The following is a 26,182-nucleotide window of genomic DNA, read 5'->3' as shown; positions in this document are numbered from 1 at the left end:
GCCTGATAGAGAAGAGTGAAATTATCAGATGGTCACACTAAGGATCTACAGGTGCTGTCGTGCAAATGTGCCAGTTGGCTTTGAGACCTCTGAGAGCCATGGTCATGGAAAGGTTTGAACTCTAACTTTTTTTTTTTTTTTAAAGTAAGGGCCTAGCTAAAGCTATTCCAGTATACTCTACTGGAGGGTCCCCCACGGAGCCCACCTACCTGATCTGGATTGTGTTCCAGAGGGCAGTTGTCACACTGATCTCCGACCCCATCCATATCGGTGTCCCTCTGGTCCACGTTGTAGACGTATTGGCAGTTGTCTCGTTCATTGAGGATACCTGCAGAGCACAGGGAATCGGTCAGGGCTGGAGTGTCCAGCTGCCGGGGTTCAACCAACTGCCCACCCAGAGCCAAGGCTGGAGAGAACTCAGGTGAGAGTGGTCCCCACTGCCTACAGACCTGCTGCCATCAGGGAGTGCCTTACCGTCCCCATCAATGTCTGCAGCACAGGCGTCTCCCTCCCCGTTGTTGTCTGTGTCGGCCTGGTCTGGGTTGTGGTTGTAGGGGCAGTTGTCACAGCGGTCTCCCACATCATCTCGGTCATAGTCATACTGGGCTGGGTTGTAGTGGAATGGGCAATTGTCCTGCAAAAGAATGGAGCATTTTACGACACTGTTCACGCAACAAGGCCAATCCCGCGGTGGTCTGTTACATCAAACTGCAACCACGTGGGACATTTTCTATTTACTCCTTCCCTAGGAGGTTAAAAGGCAGGGCCTGATGAATGGAAAATGGATCGCTGTGGGTTACAAGTCAGTAAAATGTAAATCTAAGGACACCACCCCAGTTCCCAGTACATCAGATAGAAATCTTAATGTCATTTAGGTAAGAATGTGAAACAGATCTGGGCAACTGACTGTCATTTATAATCTCAGTCCAGAGAGCCATGGTCTTAGTGTCTGTCTTGCTCAAACTGGAGGTGGGGCAGGGGGAAGGTGATGATGAAAAACCAAACCCCTCATTTTAAATCTTCTCTTGGCAACATCTAGGTGTTCGGAGTGCCCCCAAGTGACTCTGCATGGGAGTCCCAGAGGCTGCTACTATGTGGAGAAGGGGGATGGAGGAGGCCTGGGCCACATCCTTACCCTGTCATCTGGGATTTTATCATTGTCATCATCGTCATCACAGGCGTCACCGATTCCATCCTTGTCATAGTCCTCCTGCCCGGAGTTGGGCAGGTTGGGGCAGTTATCCTGGAAAGAGAAGACTCACATGAGGGCTTGGTCCATGTGTCCTTCACTCAGCCTGAGCCCGGGGCAGGGCCCCCAGAACCCTCACACGGACCAGATCTGCTGTGCTCCCTGATGCCATCTTGTTGTCTCTAATGGGAAGATCATCTAAGCATTTTCTTGGGGGTATGTCATTTGTCTAAGTGCCCCGTGCTTAATCCATGCTGGGAGCACCAGCCCTGCCCTGCTGGTGTTTGGGAGAGTCGTGAACATTTTTCTGGAGAAAAGAATCCACTCTGGACTGCACCAGCCAAAAGGGCCCACCCTCTTCATATTCATGGCACCAGGGGATTTAATGTGAACACTTTATGCCATTCTGCCTTTGTGTGATTTCATCTTTCACTTTCATGTTCAAACTTTAAGCATTAAAGATTGTTCAGCCTCCTCCCTGGGTCAGGATGACATGCTTGCTTTTGTGAGCACGCGGGAAAGTGGGCGCTACCTTTTTGCAGTGGTAGGTGGCATTGGCCACGCACACCAGGTCTTCGTTGGGCCATCCGTCCAGGTCCGTGTCTTCCCCGCAGATGATGCCGTTGCCCGCGTAGCCGGGCTTGCACTCACAGCGGTACATGGGGTCGCTGTAGTGGCCCAGGTAGCTGCACTTGGCGTTCTTGTTGCAGTCATGCGTCCCATCTGTGCAGGGGTTGCGCGGCTTGCACACCTGTGGGCACAGTGTCCCCAAGTGAATGCAGAGCCTTCGTGAGACCCCGCATCCTTCTGGTCTCCCCAGAGATAGAGGCTCCATGAGGAGAAGGAGTGTGGGGTACTCCTCCTCCACCCCCGCCCCCCCGGAGATGTACGTGCCCATTGGCTCACCACGGAGTCCAGAGCAGCATTTTTCTATTGTGAGAGGCTGTTTTTCCCCTGCTGGGTTTTCAGTGGACTGTCCCTTGCCCCAAGGCTGTATGTTCAACCCTCTCCCAGTTTTTGGGAAGGCTGTGAAAGGACAGCCTCCCTTTGCTGGCTCCCCCTGCCTGCCCACTCCAATTGGGGAGTCCCAGTCCCATCTACCTGTTTGTTGGCGGTGGCGTGCTCCACACCCCGGCCGAAGGGCTGCGGGCCTGTGAAGCGCGGCGGGCAGGGCAGGCAGTTGTAGCCGGGGTCCGTGTTCTCACACCGGTGCTCACCGTTGTGGTGGAAGCAGGCGTCAGGTACTTCTTTGCACTGTGGGAGAAACAACAGTGTGCCTCCTGGGTCAGGAGTGCCACCCTGGGAAGGGGCTGGGACAAGTTGAACCGTTACCCTGGGACCCAGTAACACCACCAGCATGGTCCTTACCTCATCGACATCTTGGCACTGGACACCATTTCCACCATAGCCCGGGGGGCAGGCACCGCATTTCCAGCTGCCATCGGGGTAACTCGTACACTTGACCCCAGCAAAGCAGGGATTGGACAGGCATCCGTCTGAGATCAGGGAGACAGGCCAATGGTCAGTCTGAGCAGCTGTCATTGGCATGCTCCTCACAAGATCAGAGGGTCATAAATATCATGGGGTATACATAACCATTCACGCGGAAATGCCTGATGGACAGTACGGTCCGAACACGCAGGACCATTCAAAGCCAAACTACCCGCCAACCCAAATGCTGACCATGGATTTCAGTGAAACAACAACAAAGAAACCCAAACTCCCAAGGGTGCTCTCATCCTGGGCTGCATGACTCACCAATTGGACAGTCCTGCTTGTTGCAGATCTGCTTTTCCGTTGCATCCCCAACACAGTCCTTGCCTCCAAACTGGGGTGTGGGGCTGTTGCAGAGCCGGCTACGTTTCTGTACCCCTCCTCCACAGGTGACAGAACAGATGTCCCACAGTGACCAGGGACCCCAGCCTCCATTGACTGCAAAGAAGGGAAGGGAACCACAGGCCCAAGTTAAGGTCAATTTCCAAATACCTCACCTATCATTTGTTCAAGTGAACTTCTGCTCCTCTGATACATGGACAGAATGTTCGGGAAGAGAGTTTGAAATGGTTTTCTGTTTCTTATTAAAAGAAGCTGCTGAGCATGCAGGACTTTGCTTCTACTTGTTCCCTAGGGAGTAACCTTTACCTCCCCCCCCCCCCCGTGACCCACAGAACTGGAGGCCACAGATGCCAGGCATCCCGCCGCACTGAGCCAGCGCTCAGCCCTCAGCTGCACAGCACACACACGCACTTACTGGGGCAGGCATCTTTTTTGCAGGCTTTGGTCTCCCGGGCTTCGCCTTCACATGGTTTCCCGTTCATCTGGGGGCTCGGAGAATTGCAGAGTCGAATTCTTGTGATCACACCATCACCACAGGTCACGGAACAAGATGACCACGGAGACCAGTGGCTCCAGCCACCATCCTGTTTAACTAAAATACACAGCTGATGGTTATAGGGTGCCCATCGGGTGTCAAGCTCCACGCTAACTGCTTTGAATTCATTACCTAAATGAAATCCTTTCAATAACTCCACAATAACCCATCAAGAGCTATGATTCCCCCCCAGTTTGCATTTGGGGAAAGAGCCTCAGAGAGGGAGGTTGTGCTCAAGGGTGCAAAGGTGAGCAGAATTGGGGTTGGGATGCAGACAGTTGAGGAACTGTACCCTTAACCTTTATGCCAACCCTGTGCTCTTCACTGTCAAGTGGCCAAGATGCTCACATCTCTTATCGCACTCCTGAATGTGACAGGTCCGCGTCTGGACGGAGGAACCCTCGCACCGGTTGTTGAGACTGTCACAAGAGCGACCGCGCTGCTGGATTCCATTGCCACAGGTCGCCGAGCAGGAGGTCCACTCAGACCACGGGGACCAGCCGTCATCCGCAGAGTCGCTGGCTGCAGAGGAAGCAGGGTCATTTGGTACGTGATCACCAAGGACGTGCTAGTCTGTAGCTCACACTCTTTGGGACCTTTTTCCTTTGCCAGAAGGCAAAAAGCCAATATTTCTTAGGCCAACAGCCAGAGGGTCTATCCCCTGTCATTACATGTATAGCACTGGGGTAAGGGAAGGCTCAGCACTGCCCCACCTTCTCCCAGCACATGTTAGTCTACCCATGGGGCCTCCTTTCTCAGCATTCTTAAGTGCATTTCCCTTTCCTGATGTGGAGATCTTGATTTGCATTTCCAAGAGTACTAGATGTGTAGGCTCACAGGAGTCCATTTGGATTGTCAGGGGAGCCATAGACCATGTGTTTGGCAGATGAACTTGAAGGCAGCTTTTCCGCTGTTGGCTCTGCCTCCTACTCAGTCATGAAGTTAAATAAATCACTGCACAGCTCCTCTTACCCTAGCATGTGGGGCCTTCTCTGCATGTATTTTCACCAGAGAATGGGCTTGTAGACCATCCACCCAGGCCCCAGGATACAGTCACATGTCGCTGTATCAGACACAAGGCAGAGAACTTGTTGCTCTTGCCGGCAGCTAGAAGTTTTCCTAGCAATCCCGGATTCAAGGTCAGGACTCTACTGCTCTCCAGCTGTCTTTGCTCCCCCCAGCCCACACCTAAAGGGGATAGCTGAACAGAAGCAGCTGTGCCCGTGATCATCACAGCCAGTCGCACGAACATGGTTGCTGGATGAGACTGCTTATTCTGAGCTGTGACCAGCTGTGGGCAGGGGTGGGGCTATGTGGAGGTGTATGGGGAGTGCTATGTTCCTGCTTCAGGTCTTGTCTTTATTGTGCTGAATCACTTTATGACTTGTCCGTACTATACTCAATATTGTCTGAGCAGAGTGATTACTTTACACTGGCAACACCAACCAGGGGATAGGGTGCTACGGAACAATCTAGGGCCTTATTTATGCCCGTGGCCGGAAACTAGAACTGCTATTATTCTTAGGCCTCCTACTCCAGCAGATAAAATGGGTAAAACTTCAGGCCCCAATTAAGTTCAGTGTTTGCACCACAGACCGGCCATTTTATCTGGTGAGCACATTTTTCTTCACTGTGGGCCACAGTGTCAGATTCTAGAAGCAGTCTGTTTAGAGCTAGTGCCGCTACACATTCGTCTCCCCTTTCCTCCACGCATCAGGTTGAAATTAGTAAGCTGGGCCGAGATCATTACTTCCTAGAGAGCAGCCAGGCCATCAGTTAACCAGACGCCGCAGCAGGAAACAGGGAGTTGAAACACACAGTGGAAATGGGGGCGGGGTTCCAGGGCCCCGTGGATACGGAGAATAGGCCTTGTCACTCAAGAACGGTTATGTGGTTTTACAAACTTACGCCAGCACCGTGGGCAGCATTCTCCATCAGGGACTGTGGCATTGGAGCAAGGCATGATGGGGCAGGACACTTTCTTGCAGATGGTAACGGAGTTCTGCAGGGCAAGAGGGAGACATGGGTTATGGGGCATATTGGAAGCAGAAGTTCATGTACTGTAACATTATAATTATAAGACGAAACGTGGTCAGGGCTGTAAATGCTCCAGTGGAAGGAGTTTAATAGATCTGTCTTATTTGCAGTCACTGTATTTTGAAGACAGTTTTAGTACCTCAGAGAGTTCTTTTTTAATTGATACTAAGTGGGGGAAGGGACAGCATGTAGAACTTTTCCAAACAGAACCACCAAAGAGCTTGACTCTAACCTTTTAATGGGTGTCTGACAATGAACTCCAAACCCAGCCAGGACTTTTAAACTTGAAATTTTTCTCTTTATAGAGTCAATCAAGATCAGTGAGCATTTTCTACCTTCATGTGTAGATCTGATTTTATATTGAGAAGAATGAAAATCAAGGGAGCTCCTAAATCTAGCAACCCAGGTTTTTTTTTTTTTAATTGAAGCAGACTTTGCTCAGCACATCAGGCGAATTGTCCCACATTGCCCGGCACTGGTTTTGGGGAGAGTCACCGATATGCACACTGCCCACAGTGCCATTTGAGCTAAGTAGACAGTTACGTCTTCACAGTGTCGGCCTGAGCGACTTGAACAATCAGTACTGTATTAAGGGAATCTCAGTGTCATTGCTGAATACAAAGTCAGGGTTGGGAAAATAAAAGGAATGTTCCGACCAGGTTTTATTTACCAGACATTCAACACTTAGCCTTTGAACAAAAGCAGGGAAATTACTCAAATGTCCTAGCAGATTTGTTCTTTTAGATACTGAGCCTGGGGTATAAAGACTTTGAAAAACTTTCTGGGAGTTTCAAGATTTTAGGGAGGTCACAACTGCATCTTGGGGGGAAAAAAACAAACCCACTTCAGTCTCAGACAATGGAGTGTAGAAAGAGCTTGTGTGGCCACCTGGGTATTTCCCTAGAGACTGGCTTCAAACACACCACCCTTTATTTCATTCTGGAATGATCCCTCACCTGACAGCGACATTCCGTACAGCTATCCACGGTCCATTCCTCGTTATTCCTGTACTGAACTCCATTGTGGTAGCAGAGGGGAGGCCGCCTCAGCTCAATGGCCAACTCTTTGTTCTCTTCAGTCTAGAAGGGGGAGAAAAGTCATTAGTGTCATTTTAAGCAGAAGGGGGTGTCATCCGTGCTACACTTTCAGGAGCTTGTGCTTAGGGGCTGTGAGTGGAGGCCACTGACCACTTTGCGGATGCTGTCCTGGAGTGTGGTGACGATGGTGCGCAGTCCCCTCAACTCCAGGACCATGCTGGACAGCTCATCACAGGAGATGCCGCAGATGGCTTGCAGATCCTTCGTCTTGTGGCCAATGTAGTTAGTGCGGATGGCAGGGCTGGAGCCGTTAACCACATTGTTGTCGAGGGTCAGAAGGACATTGGTGGCTGCCAAGAAAGAACGGAATGCCATGAGAAAAGTAATGGAAGATCTTCACATAGCTGCTCTCACCGGCCAGCCACTGGAGATCCTATTTGGAAAGACCTTAAACCTGGGGTGAAGGACATGGGGCGGGGGCGGGGGATCCATATATGTGGATCCCCCTTTGAAGTCACTTTTATACACCTCTTAACTAAGTTACCCGGGGCAATTTATGCACGGCCACCATTCCCTAAGTTTCTCAGCTTGTTTTGGGTGGAACCCCCTGAATGTCCTCAAATGCCCCCCAGAATATAGAAGGGTGTACTCACAGCTGGAACAGCCTTTGTTCCTGAGGATGGCTTCTGGTGTGGTTCCGAAGACAAACCTCACATTCTGCAGCACCCCCTGGGGGCAGAGGACACACATTACTTGTAGGGTGGTGGGGGGTGGGGATGCTGGGGGGAAATGGGTGGGGGAGATGGTTTATGCCAGGAAAAGCACACAATAGAGGTTCTAGAAGTTTGAAAGAGCTCCCTTTAAAGATCACCATGTCAAAATAACACACCAACGTAAACTGCCAAACAACTTCACAATCTTAATTGGGTCTCCTGCCAAGTCTTCAGTACTTTACAAAGAAATCTGTTATCAGCCTACTTGGGTATACAGGAAATGGAATCGGATACTAAGAACAGAGGATATAATGACACTCTCCAGTGTCTAAGAGTTAGATGTGGGAGTTTCAAAGCCACAGTTGCAAAAACCTAGATGTTTAAGCAAGGAAGAGGCTGCAGCAGCAAAACCCCCCACTATTTTCATCTACGGAGACCTGCTCCATCCCCATGGAGAATCAGATAGCCAAATGGTATTTATTCTGCTCACAGGATCCATTTCAAGCTACATTACAATCGGTAGAACGCTTGGAAACAAGTTACTTAAGGAGAGCATACAGAGTCTCTAAAGCTTGAACAGGTGGTTATGGGAAAACCATTTCTTGTCTCCTTTAGCGGGTTTTCAGAGTTCCATCCCCAGAACACCAGCACCAGCAGGAGCTTCAGCTGGAATTTGTTAGAAATGCAAATCATCAGGCCCCATCCCAGACACCCTGACTCTGAAACTCTGTGTGTTTTCTCAAGCCCTGCAGGGGAGTCTGATGCTCCCTGAAGTTGGAGAACCACTGCTTTAAGCCACAGGCAAGCAAGCTCTTCTGTACTGGAAACCCTGCGTCTCCTGGCAAGTCAGCTGCTACACAGCCGAGCCCATGGACCAGGAACTGGAGAACATGCCTCACCTGGAAGTTGTCATTGACCCCTCCTTTCGCGATGCGGAGTCTAGCCACGCTGGCCAGGTCCCTGGTGAAGATGCTCTGGATGGGGACATCTAGCTCCGCATTCTCCATCTTCTCACAGTCAATGTACAGCTGGGCCCGGTCCTCCTGCACGAACAGGGTGATGCTCTTCCACTGGCCAGTCGCCAGGAGCGCCTCCTCCACCGACACCACATGCTGCATGCCCTGCACGGTCAGGCTCAGGTCCAGGGTGCCCGCTTTGCCATTGGAGACCACACTGAAGACGTGGCCGGAGCGATCTTTCCGTTCTATGGCCAGCAGTGTGCCTCGGGTCTTCTTCATCTGCCTCAGGGAGGCCAAGAGAAGGAAGCCTTTCTCTGCCCGCACGGCATCCACTAGGTCTTGGAATTTGTCATCGGGCACGGCAGGGATCAGGTTGGCATCCTCAATGCGGAAAGCTGGGCTGGAAGGGTCGGGACCCTTCACCAGTCGGCGCCCAGAGCCCTTACGGGCAGCTCCAGTGAGTTCAAAGATGTCGAATACGCTGTTGTCTCCCCCCCCGGACTCTGTTCAACAGGAGCAGGACACACAGTGAGCTTTGTAGGCTGAGGCCAGGGATGGGGACTACAGGACAGGGCGAAAACTCTAAGCAACCCCGGAAAGAACTGAATAAACCCCAGGGTTAGAGGGAACCTGCCTGTTGATGTTCCATCAGGGCTCTGGGGAGAAACAGCTGGCAGAGGAGAGCATGGGAGGGAGGCACACTAGGCGTAAGCGGCTCCCCCTCATCTTACCTCCGCTCTCAAAAGGTAGTACACAGACTCACCTGGAATGCGGCTGGAGCCACATAAATGCAACAGGAATAGGACACTGAGTCCCCAGGCTAGCCCCATGGTGGAGCTGTTGGTGCCCAGCAGGGAGCCTGTAACAGGAAACACAGAGCCCAGGGTCAGAGGCAGCCAAGCAGGGAGGGTGGGCACGAAGACCTGGGGCATCCCCCTTCGGCCCCACATTTGCAGGACTGGAGAACGACAGTATTTACTTTGGACAGGGCATCAGGAAGAAAAAGAGCGGGGGGGGGGGGGGAGGAGACTGTGGTTTTAAAGTTGCAGGGGTAGCCTTGGGGCAAAGACCAACCACCTGGGGACTTTTCCTTGGGAAGCTGAAGGTAAACAGCAGGAGATACAGTTTGGGGGCACAGGGAGGCACGGAGCCTTTCCTCTAGACCCCCGAGAGAAAGGTGTGGGGGAGGCCTGGGAGAATAAAAAAAATCCTGGGGAGTTCTGGCGAGTTGGCCTTGTGAACCCCAAGGCCGGAGAGAATAGCTCTGGAGCCCTTCGACGAGAGGGATAGCGGAGGAAAGCGAAGACTAGGAGGTCCGAAGTCCCCGCGGGGCTGAAGCCTCGGAGTTCAAGGGGGCTGACCAGGGCAGCATCGGTCCTCAGCGGCCGCCCGGAGAGCCCTTACCTGAGTGCAGCGGCCCGGAGTGGTGGCGAGGGCGCAGCGCCGGGTCCGAGTCCGGGAGAGGCGCGGGGCGGGCAAAGCGCCCGAGGAGGCGGCGGCCGGAGTCGGAGGCTGCGCGGGGAGGCTTGCGGGACCCGGGACTACCCAGCCGGCTCGGAAGCAGTGGCTGGTCAGGCCGCCGCGCGGCGCGCTTTTAAAGTCACTCTCACATTCCTGGGGATCCCTCTGGCCAATGGGAGGCGGCCCGGCCGGCGCCGGGGGGGCGGTCTGGGTTCCTCTCTCCGCCCCCCCCGCTGCCTGGCGCATAACTTTCCGGCTAGAGAGCGGAGGGGTGGGGGTCGGGGCGAGGAGTGGTGGAAAGTCTCTGAAAAATAGGTGCCCGCCTACGCAGACTTGGCGCGCTCACCATCCGCACCTTGGCTCCGGGAGTCCCGTGTGAGCAACCCGAGCGGCGACAAGGCTTTAGTCACCCTCCCCCATCCCCCCGCCCCCAGACCCTTCTGGGGGGGGGGGACGGTTTCAGGCAAACCCATCTTGAATACCTGGGCGAGGGCTGACACTTGGGGACCGAGCCCGTTTGTAAAACCAAAGAAGCCCGACGGGGTAAATGGGGCCGAGGGAGAACCAATCGTTAAAGAAGTTCCCGCTGGGGTGTGTTTGGGGACCTTCCTCCATCCATCCAACGGGGTGCGGGACCACGCGCCCGCCCTCCGCCCGAGCCCTAAAGGAGCTGAGTGCGGGGCCGCATCGGCCATCCGGGCGGTGAACGGAGCCCGCGTTCCCGCTGCCCGTCGGGGCACACTTTCTGCAGCTGCCTGGCGCCCAAGTCCCCGCGAAAGTCGCCGGTGGGCCGGCTACCGCGCTTCCACGGCTGGCCGCTTGGGGGCGGTATATGTATTGTGATGAAGGGGACCCGCGAAGACCGCTTCTTTCTAGCCGGGAATGTTAAGGAAACAAACGTACTCCCTATCTACTTCCCCTTGAGCCCAAACCGAACTTGTGTCTTGAAAAACAGTTTTTATGCCCACTCGTGCTTCTTAACGTGACTCCTGGTTGGAGGATTTGCGGAGCCATCTGGCTCTAGGGTCTTAAGCTATTTACAGAACAGACCCATAAAGTAATAAATTATCCTCCACCTAACATTTTATTTCCTTTTTTTCCTCCCTCAACGTTCTTTTCATTTTTTAGCTCCTGAAACCGAGGTGTGGGTTACATTTCTGTGGGTGCACCAATTACCATGAGCGCGGCGGCTTAATGCTTCTGTCATTGGAAGTCTGGTCTCCAAACCAGTGTCTCAAGCCAGCGTGACTCCAGCTGCCTGGAATTCCATTCATCTCTTAGGGCTGGGATGTCAGCAGCCACACTTCCCCTGCTGTGGTCCTGCGCTATCAGGCTGGCCTTGAGACGCAGAAGGCTAGGTAGTAGCTTTACCAAATAAGGATCTCAGCCACAGCCTGGGGAAAGCCCTCCGGTTCCTTCACCTTCCTTCTTAGGACTCACACCTGGCAGGACTCCTAACCGCTGGAAACACCCACCAGTGTGCGTTCATCAAAGGGCAGTTTCACTTTTCCTGTGTGGGAGTGTTTGTGTGACAAGGTGCACGTGTGTGTGGGATTACAGCATGAATGTTTGCTAGTTACTCAATATACATTGAGTACTTCTGGAAGATGACAAGTATGTTTCTAAGACACATGTCGGTTTGTTGCTTAAGTAGTAACTAAACCTGACGGCCAGATAGATTTCACATGTTGGGAGACAGAAATAAAAGTTTCTTTCGGATGATTAGTCAAATCAGATTCCTATTGCAGAAGTCATTGGTGGTGACTCATCCAAACAGATCTGAAGATTCCAGAGTCAGCAGCCATGTATGTCCCTCTCCTTTTTCCTTAGCACCCTGTGTGCTCCTTGAAAGGCAATTTTTTCTTTTCACTTGCTGTTAATTCTTCATCATATCAAATACTTAGGCACAGTGTTTGGAGCCTTGGCCAGCTGATGGCCCCCTGCTTACTCGCCCACTTGCTAATTTTATACAGATCAGCGGGGGGCATAAGGGCCACAAGAGGCCCACAAAAAGGATACATCTTTCCTTTTGTAAAAAGCTCATCTCCCCTGGGGAGATAGATAGGCAAGGATAGACGTTCACTGGAATGTCCCTTCAGGCTAGCTGCTTCCGTGACTAAGGGACTGTGAGAATCCCTCTGGATTTTCTTGGAACTTGGCTTCTTTTAACAAAACAAGGAGAAGAACTTTATCCTTGGGCATGCTCTACAGATGGGAAGGTGACCTGTATAGTAGCAGGGAAGAGCTCTCTTGTCAAAGAAAGCTGACAGAGGTAAGGAGTTATTTAGCTCAAACACAAATACCCTTTCCCAAATCACAGCGCTCTTCGTTTTTCTGGTGGAAAGGACAGGTCCCAGTGGAGGGGGTGTTTGGGCCCTGTTAGAAACTCACCCACATTCCTGCTGGTCAATGTGTGATGAAAATATTCCCGAGAAACCTAAATACCTCGGGGAAGCTTTGAGAGAAGCTGCAATGGAAAAAAAGGGGAAAGAAAACCTACACCTTTAATTGGAAGGATGTCATCCCTCTTGGGTATGTATTTACAAATGCTGGAATTTCAGGCCAATAAACTGACATGGACCCAAGTGATGGGTCTTCCAGAAAAGGGTTCAGTTCTCTCTTTGCCAAGTTGCTATCCTTGAGGATTATGTCTTTAAAATTAAATTGGAAGGCATATGGCATTTTTGCTGTAGGATTTCCTTTTTTCAAGTTTCCTTAATCGGATGTGGAATTGACCTAAAAACACCGCCATCAAATAGGAGGAAAGGACTGTCAGTAACAGCTAGTTTAAAAATTACATGTGATTAAGGAGAGCAGGATAATTGAGAAAAAAAATTTTGTTTATCTAGCAAAGAACAGCAAGGTGGGCTGTGTTTTTGTGTAGGGATTTAAAAAAAAAAACCCAACATATTGGAAATGTTCCCCAGTGAAAAATTTCTTCAGTGAGCAGCACCCAAAAATTATTGAATTCTAGAATAGACTAAAATCATAGCATCTCTACAGTGAAGACATCACAAATTCATTCCCTCTGAATATTTTTCGGTAGCTCATAGCTCAGAGTTATTTCAGGTTAGCTACCTGGATGAGCTAAGCCAGAGGGAAGTCACTAGGCGATTTTTCTTATCCTTCAATGGAACACCAATCTGCCTCCTTCGTGAGATACATTCCAATGGCTTTATGTTGCACTGTTTCTTCTTTCTGTGAAACTTTGAAATGTGGCTGATCTCTGCCACATAACGCATCACCTTACATTCTTTATTATTTAGTTTTTCAAAGTAAATTTTATTTTCTTGTGTATAAGGACTATATTGTAAGGACCCAAAGGCTGGGGTTTGGAAAGGGCCCTAATAGTTGAATTTCCAAGGCCCTTTGTGCCCAAGTGAATTTATGGTGCCAAGGGATTGGACGACTCACCATTTCCCCAACCAGCTATATACCATTTCATGTTGCTATGCCTTTGCCCTTGGGCTGCACGAGGTGCCTGACTCCCAGACATTGCGCCCCTCCCCACAGGATTGAAGCAGTACCCTCTGGGAATTGATTTCAGTAAGGAGGGGTAGAGCGATTGGCTTCAGGGTAACTCCTTTCTCCACTACCATTATCCCCTTCCCAGACAGTGATTGATTTGGGCATTGCCTTGTGACCCAGTTCTGGCCAATGAGAATTTTGCTGAAGGCTTCTGGGAAAAGATCTTTCTTACTTTTAAGAAAAAGCCCAGTGAAATCAGGCTCTCTCTTGGCTCCATTTGGACGTGGACAAGAACGCTGAGAAGCGCTGTTGGCCTCTAGGGGAGCCAAACTTAGCAAGAGACCAACTTTGAGGAAGGAAAAGCAGAGATCTGGAGAGAACCGGAAAGTTAGACTACATTTTCAGGAGTTGCTAAATCTACCCAACCTGAAGGCGGTCTTGCCTCCAGATTTCTCTGGATATGTGTTGATTACTTAGGCCAATTTGTTGCTGTTTCCTATTATGCAGGGCCACAAAATCACAACTCCTACAGCTCTTTTTCATCTGCCCTGGATTGCCTTTTCACTCATTCTTTCCTGGAACCTCTTCTGACTTCTTTAGGATAAGAGAAAGAAGACGAGGTCATAGGATAAAATATACTAAAGACTCTTCATATATATTATTCAAGCACTTTCTGGAGAAGTTGTGCCATTCTTTCTCTCCTTTTGCCTTTGTCAGCAGCAAACACTACCTACTGCTGAGATGTAGCCCAGGGTACTCACAGAGGAAAGGCTAGACAGGAGTAGTGGGACTGTGAGTGAAGGAGTTGGGAAATGGACTGGCTCGGAAATTGAGGACATGGGGCAAGAAGAAGAAAAAAAAAGGAGGTGATGAGGTCTCAGCTTGGGTCCAGAGATGGAAGCAGAAAGATTTAGCAAGAAGGGAAAGTGAGGGAATTCCTCTTACCAGAGATTAATGACAGACCCCTCCCTGCCATGCTGTCTTTGAGAAAAGACCCATTGGTCCTCTGGATGGGGGTGCAGGACTCCTTGAGTCGATGGTGAAAAGCTGGAGCAGCCTCTTCAATTTCCCTTTCACGGTCTTCTCTATGAGTTTTTTTTTTTTTTTTTCAGCTTTATTGAGGTAAATTGACAAAATGATCAGATACAGAAAATATATGCTCAATGTGCTGATTTGATATACACATCCATTGGGAAAGGGTTCATTCCATCAAGTTAATCAACACATCCATCAGTTCACATAATTATTTTCTTGTGTATGTGAGAACTTTCACGTTCTACTCTCTTAAAAGATGCCTATTAGAAAATATGTAGTCCCCATGTTATGCTAGACCCTCTGACTTATTCTCTTTTCAACTTTTATGCTCTATCATCTCGGTGTCCTTCTGGAGCATTCATAGGTATGGTTGATTTGGGTTTCAGTGTGTCAACTTTTTCTTTTCTACATTTGCCACCTCACAAGAAGGGCATACATCTGAAGGCAGTCTTAGGGATAAGGGGAGGAGGCTGAGAGTCACTGACTGGTCTTAGTGTAATGCATCCAAAGAAAGCCTCCTGCCTTCCATTTGCTTCTTTCTCTCCCAGTGCTTGAAATTCCTCCAAAAATAAAATCCTGGAACTTTTTTTTTTTTTAAAGATTTTATTCATTCATTTGACAGAGAGTGAGAGAGAGAGAGAGAGAGAGAGAGATATCACAAGTAGGCAGAGAGGCAGGCAGAGAGAGGGGGAAGCAGGCTCACCGCTGAGCAGAGAGCCCGAAGCGGGGCTGGATCCCAGGACCCTGAGATCATGACCTGAGCCGAAAGCAGAGGCTGAACCCACTGAGCTACCCAGGTGCCCCAAATCCTGGAACTTTTTAAGCCAGAAATAATCATCTAGTCCAACCACTCAGTTAATAGAGGAAGTTGATTCAAGGAAGGGAAATGACTTGAATGAGGTCCAAGAGCCTATCGGTGGTGGAAGTCGGGGAAAACAGCCCAGGTGCCGTGACCTCTAGTTCAATCTTCCCCTTGGTGGCATTCTGCTGTTTGAGATTCATCGCATATGGTTGCAAAGATGTCTCAGTATTAAAATCGGCAGAAGAACATTCCAATTCTATCTGTTAAGAAAAGGTATGAGGGGTGCCTGGGTGGCTCAGTCCATTGGCCGTCTGCCTTCAGCTCAGGTCATGATCCTGGGGTCCTGGGATGGAGCCCTGTATCCATTGGGCTCTCTGCTCAGTGGGAAGCCTGCTTCTCCCTTTCCCTTTGCCCTTCCACCAGCTTGTGTTCTCTCTCTTGCTATCTTAAATAAATAAATAAATAAATAAATAAATAAATAAATAAATATGGGGCGCCTGGGTGGTTCAGTGGTTTGGGCTGCTGCCTTCGGCTCGGGTCATGATCTCGGGGTCCTGGGATCGAGCCCCGCATCGGGCTCCCTGCTCCGCGGGAAGCCTGCTTCCCTCTCTCTCTCTCTCTCTCTCTGCCTGCCTCTCTGCCTACTTGTGATCTCTGTCTGTCAAATAAATAAATAAAATCTTAAAAAAAAATAAATAAAAATAAATTAAAAAAAAAACAACAACAACAAAGCATGAGAGGTGGGAGACCCAGGAGGTGAAGGGAAGAGGAAGGAGGGGAAGACAGAGAAGACTCTGAACACAGCTTATTGACCAAACCTGTTTCTATTTTTCTCTCTGCTCCTCTCAGAGTCCCTGATTCTGGTGGTTTCCTGATCCTCTTGACTTTTCTGTAACACTTCGCTGCTCCTGGGAGACGTGCTACATCTTGGGTTGAGGTTGGGATTGCCAAATGCTTTAGAAATGCACCATTACTTCAGATTTTCCCAGCCAAGTATGCAATGGAGAATCCCTTTGATTCTTGAGCAGGGTATGGAACTAGAGGAAATCTGACCTCAGGCTTTCGGGAAGTATGAAAGAATCCTTCAGCCCATCACTAACCAAATCTTTTGTAGAGTGAGATGTTTAGTTGTTCTGTCTGCAACTGAAGGGCTCAGGGAGCACCTGGGTAAGGTATGTAAGCCTCACAGGTGGTTCAAGGGCTGGGAAATGTACAGACAAGTTAGCTTGCAAAGGGATAGGATGTGCTTTAATTCTGTACCCTGTACGTTTTTTTTTTATTGAGATTGTAAAGGTGTCGATCTATTTATTTTCACAAAGTATGTGGAGTAATGCTGCTATTTTTGGGAATAATGATTTCCCCAAAGTGGAGATTGTGATATGTTGGAATGTTACAGAGATGGGTTGAGAAATGTCTCCTGGATGTTTTCACTAATGGCATGGATGGTAGTTAATCTGGAATTTAGTGACCTTCAGGGGTCCCTGTCACGAAGGAAGTCTATGACACTGCAAAGCTATGAGACAATGGAGTTTCCAGGATTTCTTTGAGGGACTTTGTCTCTGATGTTGATTAAACACATTCCTCCTACAGAATTTAACTTTTCTGAGGTTCAATATGCTACTTCAAGCCACCCATTTATAAATAATAATTTTTCAAATTTTCTCAACAGTCTTCACATGTGCAGTCCAGATTAAGTGATCTTTCCAAGTCTTCTGTTGTTATCCTTTTTTTTTTTTTCCTGGAAGAAAATTACAGGAGTCAGTTAAAAGAGTAAGGCAAGCAAACATAAAGAAAACGCCAACTATTGCCTGAAGAGTTTTGAAGATTGACGATGACATGGAAATTAGCATCCAATTTAGGTCTGGACGAAAAACTCACATGCCACTGGGGAACGTGGACAGTGACCAAATGGCCGGGCCACTGGGCATTTGTTTTCAGTGATATTAATCTCTTGGGAGGTGGTTTTTTCCCTCCCTTTTCCCTTTTGTAATAGTGAGATCATGACAACTGGCATTTCGCAGAATGGAGCCAAGAGAACTGTCACTCTTTCTAATTTAAGAGGATGAGTGTATCGTCTGAAGAAAGCTTGTAAATGTTACTACAAAGATAAACAAGACTGCTTCCCAGGGAAGAGGTGTACACAGGAAACTTCTTGTTTTTCTCTTCTTTTCCTCCCATACTTCTTTGTTTCTTTACTGTTCCTCTCTCCTCTCTCATTTTCTCCTCTTTCACCTCTCTCTTGTGAATCCCTTCTCCTCTTTATGATCCAAATGCTCATTATTCAATGACCTCGAGTCCACTTGTTTGAGTTTGAAGCCCTAACTTTCATCAGAATCCTAATCCCTGCCCTCATCACACTTTGTCCCAAGACTTGAAGTCAGAGGGCATCTGTATGGCTTCTTTTTGCTGTTTCCCTGGTCAGTGTGTCCATCCTTCCCTAAGGCACAGTGCTTGGCACATTGAGCCTCATGGGTCTTCTCAAATCTGGTAGGTAGGGGCTGGACTCCTTGGGAGGAGTGAGAGTTGGGTAGAGAGCGATTTACCAACAAGCTGGGGGAACTTCAGTTTCACGGACTCCTCTGTGCTGGGCCCCTTCCAAGGCCCTAGAGAGGCGCTAGTGAGGTGGTCACATGATCAAATGTTCGGTAACGTGTACAAAAGATATTTTAACCACAACTCCATGGATTTTTTCATTCTAACTTGCATCTGTCACATTTCTCATGTTGGAGAGTTAAAGTGACCACAGGCAATTTTTGGCTAAAGGGACACAGTAGAAAGACACATATGTTTGCAGTCACTTGTACCTGTTGTGAAGTAATCACTAGCCATCGTAGCATGGGAATGGCTTCCATGAGTTTTCCTGTCACCTGCTGGTGTCCTAACAGGAAGGTGTAGGGCTAGAGGCAGCATTGCTGTACGTGTGCTACTGTGTCTGACCCTGCACACATGTGTATAGTGGAGCAGAAACAGTTTTTTTTTTTTAAGATTTTATTTATTTATTTGACAGACAGAGATCACAAGCAGGCAGAGAGGCAGGCAGAGAGAGAGGGGGAAGCAGGCTCCCTGCTGAGCAGAGAGCCCGACGTGGGGCTGGATCCTAGGACTTTGAGCTCATGACCTAAGCCGAAGGCAGAGGCTTAATCCACTGAGCCACCCAGGCGCCCCAGAAATAGAGTTTTTTTTTTTAGTATATGTGCTGCTGAAGTGAGCACCAGAAGCAGAGTTTTTTTTTTTTAGTATATGTGCTGCCGAAGTGAGCACCAGAAGCAGAGTTTTAAATGTGTGGAGCCAGAAGGGAGTCTGTGGAAAAATGTTACAGAAGTTTTATGATGCAAATAGTTTGTTAATTTTTCTGGATTTTTTGATGTCCCTGGTGTTTCTTACTTGAAGTAGTTTTTAGTTTGCTGTGACAGTTCTCATTTCCAATAAAGATCCATTTTTACCTCATTTTGAACTCATAATTTTGTAATCTTTTTCTTAAACAAGACTCATTAAACTACATAATTTTAGGCCCGCCTAACTGGACTCTTCCATCTCCTGGAGGAGATGCTTAGGAGGGAGACTTAAGAGGGAGAGAGCGTGGGGAGCACCCCACAGGATGACCACAGAGGCGACCACGTGAAAGACCACCAGAGCAAGGGGCATATGGTTTTCCTCTTGTGGTACCTGGGCTTACATAAGCTTACATAAGCCAGGTGTGGTAGGCATTGTTAAAGGCATGGATTCAGGAACACAGTAGACATGGACACATCTATGGACATTGGAGAAGAAAAAATGAAGCCAGAAGGGGGAAAGGAAAGTGAGACTTAGCTGTGGTAATTATTATAATAATCTACATGAATTGTTTACCAAGGATAAGTCGTTACAGCCTAGCAGAACAAGAGCTATGTATACCAAGTCATGTTCCAGATAAACTAGCCTACGTTTTGATTATATCCTCACATATTTTTTCCTTTCATGAAGATAGAGACATTTTATGTTTGCTTATTTATTTATTTAAATTCAATTAGCCAACATTTGGTGCATCATTAGTTTCAGATGTAGAGTTCTAGAATTCAAAAGTTGTGTATAACACCCAGTGCTCTCCGTGTGACAGTGTTGCAAAGTTTGAAGGGTGAGCTCCAACAATTAAAGCTTTAATTGATCCAAGATATCAGTGTCTCAAATCATGATGCCTTCAGTATTCATGTGAGCACGTGTGTCAACATCTTGCTCCAAAATTCTTCCCACCAGTGGAGCGCCTGGATGGCTCAGTCGGTTAAGTGTCTGCCTTCAGCCAAGATTGTGATCCCAGGGACCTGGGCTCAAGTCCTGCATCGGGCTCCCTGCTCAGTGGGATTCTGCTTCTCCCTCTCTCTGCCTGGTGCTCCCCCTGCTTGTGCTCTCTCATGCGCTGACAAATAAATCTTAACAAAATGAAATGCTCCCCACTATTAAAAATAAGCAGACTCCACACTTTTAGTGGTTAGAGCTGAGAGTTACCTTTAGGCTAATTACCTCTTGGAAGCTGTGGTTCCATGTACCCTGTGAGATAGGTCATTGTTTTTTTGCTGTTTGCCAGATTTTTTTCTGTTTATAGATGTAAACCACCTTTAATGTAGTGTTTATTATTTAAATGTGCATGAGTATTTTTTAATGTTTCCCTCAGATACATTCTCTGAAAATTTCATAGCTTATGTATTATAATACATCTTTTGAGTGCCTAGTATATGCTAAAGACCCATCATATATCTACCAGACCTGTGAGGGAGAGGGACCCAGAAAAATGCTGATGGTGAGGGATGAGTAGTGAAGACAAGAAGGGTGTGTGGGAGTGCTGAGTAGGGGCCAAGGCCGGCTTGGTTTTGTGTGGGGGCTTGAGTGTGCAGAGGTCACAGAGGATATAAGCTGAGTCTTGAAGGACTCTGTTCAGAAAGTCTTGGAACTTTCCATACAGAAGAAAGACTGATTAATGTGTTAACATTCACAGCTAACATTATTGCTTTGGCTAAGTCCTTTTAGGGTCTGGGTAGGAGAATCTGATCAGTCACAAGGGTCCTAGAGAGGAACATCTGTGTTTTTTGATTCTCCCCAGTGTATTGTAGAAGGATTGTTCTTTCAACTCCTTTTTGCCTCCTCTTGCCTTCTGTGTTAAGATAATACCACAGAGCCAGGAGAACAATTAACCAAAGCCATAATTAACTTTCTCCTTGGATGGGTATAAAGAATTGAAGTTTCTTGGCTGATGAAATTTGCTGCGGATTGTTCTGTCTGATAACTCCTTTGCTGGCACTTTTGCCAACACCAATGTTATCACTTTTCCTGAGCTTTAATTAGTCAAAAATCAAAAATCTAAGAAGCTCAAATCATTAAAAACTTCCATTTGTATGTCTATCAATATCCTGCTCTTAAATGTTCCAGGCTTCTTCCTGTACATTTCTCTCAGCACAGCACCTTGAACTTGGTAGGTCCACAGTCAACTTTTGTGAATGAAAGAGTGGATGAATGAATAAATGAATATCCAGTATAAGCTTTACTATGAATATAAGTATGTCTCTAAGTATGGGTGGTATGGGAAATAGTTAAATTATTTTCTTTCTTTTCTTGATTTGCTTAATTATGCTACTCCCTCTGCACTCCCCCAAAGGAAAACCAATACCCACTCACAAAAACACTTTACATTCCAAAGAGAGAGGAAACATTTGGTTCTTGGTCTATTTTTAAGCTCACAGGGATTTAAAGACTAATTCTCTGTGAAAATGCATCTAATTCAGAAAACATGCTACATAGAGGTCCAGGAACAACACATATTTTCTTTGAACAGTTTAGGTTTAAAACACACACACAAAATACTCAAAGAAAAAAAAAATCCTCCCACCACAGTTATGGCTGAATGGCAAAGACAGAAGAATGAATTACCCCGGATGACATTCGTAAAAAAACAACAGCGATCCTCCCAGCTAGCCCGGCCTGGTGGAAGAAGACACGTGGGCCAGGTTCAGGCATGACGATCTTGCTCCCCTCCTGGACCCCCAACCAGGGAAGTTTCCACCATCACCTATTAGGACACTGATCTAAAGACTAGCTGAGTTATTGTCTGAAACAGAGATGGACATAGTAAGACATGTCCAGATGACCCTGTAATGAATCACTGCTCAGGCTGGGGGATCCCTGCCAAAGTCAAAGGTTGCACAGGTACACCTTGGCTCTGGTGGGTCTCTAGGGAAGAACTAGCTGTGTTTTCTTTTCTTTCTTTCTTTCTCTTATTTTTTTTAAAAGATTTTGCTTATTTGAGAGAGAGATTGCACGTGTGAGAGAGTGAGTGAGGGGGAGGGGCAGAGGGGGAAAGAGAGAATCTCAAGCAGACTCCATGCTGAGGGCAAAGCCTGATGCAGGGCTTGATCTCATAACCCTGAGAGCATGACCTGAGTTGAAACCAAGAGTTGGATGCTTAATTTTTTTTGGATGCTTTTATTTTTATGTTTTAAAGGTTTTATTTATTTATTTGACAGAGACAGAGAGAGAGAGAGAGAGATAGAGAGTGAACAAGTACAAACAGGGGGAGCAGCAGAGGGAGAGGGAGAAGCAGGCTCCCCACTGAGCAATGAGTCTGATGTGGGGCTGGATCCCAGGATTCTGGGATCATGACCTGAGCTGGATCATGACCTGAGCTTCATAACCAACTGAGCCGCCCAGGCGTCCCATCATCTGCTAATTTCAAATGAGGTTGTCTTTTCAACTAAACAATTATTTACGTTTTTCTTTCTTTTAGAGTAGGGATTCCTAAAATATGTGCCACCAAGCATTTTTCAAAAGTTGGTTTTTGTAATTAAATAAATTCAGGAAACAGCTAAACGTGTATTTAAGACTGCACTGGAGATTCAGAAGGGCCATTAACCTCATGTTAAGGATACAGAGAAGTCTACATGAAGAACATTGTTTGAATTTATTTAATCCCACTGGACCACAGATCTTTTTTCCCCTTTGCAGTGCTTGATAATATCCCAAGGATCTGCTGTCCCAGGGAACCCACTATCTTAAGTGCGGTTCTAGAAAGGTATTTATGCCTGCGATTAGATTTGCTCCTTTTTTTCTTCACACAACAGAAAGAGTTCTGTCTTCTGCTATTCACACACGCAGGCACATTAAGGAAGGACACCGTTTTACATCTAAGGTGAGACAAATAATTACATATCATTCTATATTAATTATATATCCTCAGATTTGGTGGTTTATTTTGAGGGAACATGAACTTGCTTGGGAGTAGCAAAAAATAGAACAGATGTATTGGAACCCAGGCAGACATCCCTGCAGAGCGCAGTGGAAAGGCTTTTCTGGGCCCTTTTGGTCATGACTCTCAAATGGTCATCCCATGCTCTGCTCATTTCCACCCTTTCTTTGTTTGATTTTAAATGCTTATTCTTTTAAATACCCATTATTTCCTAAAATTTAAATGAAATGAAACAAAAGGTATAAAATTAAATGGTATGAACCAGACCATTTCTGGACCCAGGTCAAAAACATCAATGAAGGAATACAATGAAGGGGGGGAAAAACCATAAAAGACACGCTATGACATTAGGAGCATCCACTCAGAATTGTCATCCAAAATGGGCCACTTGAATCGCTTCTTGGCCTTTTGGCTAAGATCAAGTGCAAAATGGGCCACTTGTTGAGGATTAATCTAATTCTGGGCTGGCATGGGGGAGTTGGGCTGCGAGTGAGAAATGCATTCCAAGGGAGACCAGGCAAAGAATAGCCATTTTAAAACAATACTAACTTACCTAATTGCTAAGGCTAGTATAAACCAGAGGAGGGGGCGGGGCCATTTGACGGTGGTTGGTGCTAGATTTTCCCTCAGCAGTGTGTGCCTTACTTTTTTTTTTAAAACATTTTTTAAAAGATTTTATTTAACTATTTGACAGACAGAGATCACAGTAGGCAGAGAGGCAGGCAGAGAGAGAGAGAGAGGGAAGCAGGCTCCCTGCTGAGCAGAGAGCCCAATGCGGAGCTCGATCCCAGGACCCTGGGAACATGACCGGAGCCGAAGGCAGAGGCTTTAACCCACTGAGCCACCCAGGTGCCCCAGTGTGTGCCTTACTTTAACGGAACAGAACATTAACCACACCCCAAACAAACAAACTTCAAAATCCTGACTGAGGGTCTCCTGTAATAGGACAATAGGAAGAAGAGCAAGTGAAAGAACATGGTCTTCCAGGGTCATGTTTAAAAAATGTATATATGCATGCATGAGTGTACTATATGTGTTACTATATATTATATATATAGAGAGAGAGTGTACTATATGTGTTACTATATGTGTGTGTACTATATGTGTTATTAATATATATCATGATTACAAAGCTTTTTGGGAGGGGATGGGGGAACACATATTTCTGCCCCAACCTTCCATCTTGTAAGTAAATGCATTATCATAGTACTCCAACCAGAATCCTCACAGCCCATACCAGCGAGAACTCCCACTGGGGATTTTAATGTCAATAGACAAATCTCTTAAGGAGTGCATGCTATAAAAACACTCAGTTTTTCTGTGTCACTAATCAATGATTTAATACCATAATTGTATATTTTCAGGCTCTTGGTTCACCGACATGTTCTGGGGATTCAGAAGAGAATTTCTATGTAATTTCATGTCTTAGGCAAGCCAACCGAATGGGTGTGATGGAGGCTATGGAAATGGAAGATCCTGCTTGGTTTGGGATGGTGAGGTTTGAATGACTCCACTTTCTTCATGGCAACCAGTTGCTTTGTATAAGGAATGCAATTAACCTCAGATGAGGAAAGATTTGGTGATACCTTTGACTTCAGACACAATTAGGAATGATTTACCAGGCCAAATTATTTAGTAATTGCTTGACATTTATGAATATGTGGCCATCACTTTATTGATCAGTGTTATAATTTAAGGACTTTCTTAGGGTATGAAATCAGTAAGATCTGAAAGTAAACTGTGGCCTCTTAGGGATTACTTGCATTTATAATTAAATTACTAGCTGTGCTGTATATGATTATGAACCTAAATCTGGAAATCAGCCACCAGCAAATCATAGTAAACATTAATTAATTTAGACTAAAAGGAAGGGAAGAAGTAAGTCAAACCCCTAACAATTCACAAGTTTAAAAAATTCATTTGGAATTGGAAGGTTAGCATTACTGGATTAGAGAGTCTATTAAAAATCATCTAGTTAGGGAACATGTGGGTGGCTCAGTTGGTTGAGTGTCTGACTCTTGATTTCAACTCAGATCATGATCTTGGGGTTGTGAAACTGAGCCCCATGTTGGGTTCTGCATTGAACATGGAGCCTGCTTAAGATTCTCTCTTCTTCTCCCCCTGCCCCTTTTACTTACGCTCTCTTTAAAAAAATCATCTCATTAGTTAGTACAATTAACATGGATCACTTCTGTCACTGCCAAAACCCCAAGATACCTTAAAAACTATCACCGATGTTGAAGAATCCATTCATACATTTGTGGGTGTGTATACAGATGTGTGTGTTTAGACTGACACTATAGTTTGTTAGTGCTGTATACTCACACTTCCAAGTAGTTTTCTTTTTTTAAAAAAATATTTTATTTATTTATTTGACAGATAGAGATCATGAGTAGGCAGAGAGAGAGAGGAGGAAGCAGGCTCCCCACTGAGCGGAGAGCCCAATGCAGGGCTTGATCCCAGGACCCTGGAATCATGACCTGAGCTGAAGGCAGAGGCTTTAACCCACTTAGCCACCCAGGTGCCCCTCCAACTAGTTTTCTTTTAGGCAAGTAGTAGGATAGAATTTCTAGGTTCTTTTAAAGGCAGCCAAGATGGTCATATGACTTAATTTGGCTGGTAAAATGTGACTGGAAATGACATGTGTCCCAGAAAGAAGGCTGTGGGAATGAGTGCATAATTTTCCACCTTTCCTTCCCCCAGCCTGAGCATCAACAGCTGACAAATGTTTGATCGTATAACCTCCAACAGAATGGGTCCTGGAGTCTGTCTAGCGTGGAACTGAGCTTCCCATGATCCATGGTGATAAATTCCCTAAGTGAGAAAAAAAACCCTCATGGTTCTAAGTTTTTAAGATTTCATGGTTGTTCACTAACATGAAAATGCAATGTAATGTAGCCCATCCTAACTAAAAGAAATGATAAGAGCAACTCTAGAGGTGGTAACGGTCATTCTTTTTGAGAGCTGGAAAAGATTCTTATGATTACAAATCATAGGCAGTATTATAAGTTATCACTATAAATTTGTTACAAAGAAAAGTGGTGATTTATTTTGACATAACAAAATAAGAACTAGAATAAGAATATACTATTTGCAAGGAGAGGATGACATCATCAGTATAAATAAAAAAAGGTGACATGATCATCTATCTAAAACCCAAGATGACAAACTGAAAAATTATTAAAAATTAATAATATAAATGTATTCAAAATAAATGTTCAGAAATCAACATTTTGCTCTTAGCTTTAACCAATTAGGAACATTAGTAGGAAAAAACCCAATCCTTTTCAATATGCAATATTCTATATTAGTTCCAGAAGGATCAAATAGATAATTTTTTTTAGAGTTTTCACAAAGAAGTACTGAAAATGTGAACAGGACACTAATAAAAATGAATACCTACAGGGAAAGGGGGTTGTTTGGGTGAGGAAGGGAGGGGTAGAGGCAAGACCACTATGTATGTACATAAATCTATAAACTTTGCCCTGTAATCATGTCAATGCATTATTTTTTTTCAAAATGCAGAGACTGAATCATACGAACATGAAGAAAATCAACCTTGATGTTGGATCCTGTGGAGAAATAATTTCTACACTTGAAAACAGGGAGAAACTGAAAAGGAAAATATGAATAGATTTGATGACACACAACTTAAAGATGCTGAGTGTGAAATGACACCACAAACCAAGTCAAAATTAAATGACAGTGACAATATTTGTAACATATATATGACCAAGGAGATATTCATGTATCTTCACAATCTTTTCAGCTCCAAGAAAACTGAATACTCCAGCAGAAAAGTAGGCAGGGGTACCTGGGTGGCTCAGTCTGTTAAGCATTTGACTCTTGATTTTGGCTCAGGTTATGGTCTCAAGGTCGTGGGATCAAACTCTGCATCAG

General features: G+C 46.4%; 1 protein-coding gene and 2 long non-coding RNA genes across 3 annotated transcripts in view; 2 read left to right on the top strand and 1 right to left on the bottom strand.

The window, feature by feature from the left end:
- Positions 1-9,884, bottom strand: part of THBS1 (thrombospondin 1) — a 13,547-nt gene extending 3,663 nt beyond the window's left edge. Inside the window, exons 1-16 of the mRNA XM_045067628.1 lie at positions 9,711-9,884; positions 9,070-9,165; positions 8,247-8,809; positions 7,288-7,363; positions 6,785-6,984; positions 6,554-6,676; positions 5,469-5,562; positions 3,909-4,082; positions 3,441-3,617; positions 2,948-3,121; positions 2,558-2,685; positions 2,291-2,443; positions 1,722-1,940; positions 1,136-1,243; positions 475-634; positions 210-328 (exon numbers count right to left, since the gene is read on the bottom strand). Of these exons, the coding sequence (XP_044923563.1) occupies positions 210-328; positions 475-634; positions 1,136-1,243; positions 1,722-1,940; positions 2,291-2,443; positions 2,558-2,685; positions 2,948-3,121; positions 3,441-3,617; positions 3,909-4,082; positions 5,469-5,562; positions 6,554-6,676; positions 6,785-6,984; positions 7,288-7,363; positions 8,247-8,809; positions 9,070-9,136 (2,535 nt within the window). The 5' untranslated portion in view covers positions 9,137-9,165; positions 9,711-9,884. The remainder of the gene's footprint in view (positions 1-209; positions 329-474; positions 635-1,135; positions 1,244-1,721; positions 1,941-2,290; positions 2,444-2,557; positions 2,686-2,947; positions 3,122-3,440; positions 3,618-3,908; positions 4,083-5,468; positions 5,563-6,553; positions 6,677-6,784; positions 6,985-7,287; positions 7,364-8,246; positions 8,810-9,069; positions 9,166-9,710) is intronic.
- LOC123388286 lies at positions 291-1,663 on the top strand. Its single transcript, XR_006602827.1, has 2 exons — positions 291-421; positions 1,040-1,663. It is a non-coding gene; the product is annotated as an uncharacterized LOC123388286 (long non-coding RNA).
- LOC123388287 lies at positions 3,973-26,182 on the top strand. The gene is made up of 3 exons (XR_006602828.1): positions 3,973-4,106; positions 23,647-23,775; positions 25,808-26,182. It is a non-coding gene; the product is annotated as an uncharacterized LOC123388287 (long non-coding RNA).

Source organism: Mustela putorius, unplaced genomic scaffold (genome assembly GCF_011764305.1).
Source record: "Mustela putorius furo isolate JIRA1106 unplaced genomic scaffold, ASM1176430v1.1 tig00003898_pilon_pilon_pilon, whole genome shotgun sequence".
NCBI lineage: Eukaryota > Metazoa > Chordata > Mammalia > Carnivora > Mustelidae > Mustela > Mustela putorius.
Note: the sequence above shows the minus strand (reverse complement) of the source record. Positions and strands in the feature narration are given on the sequence as shown.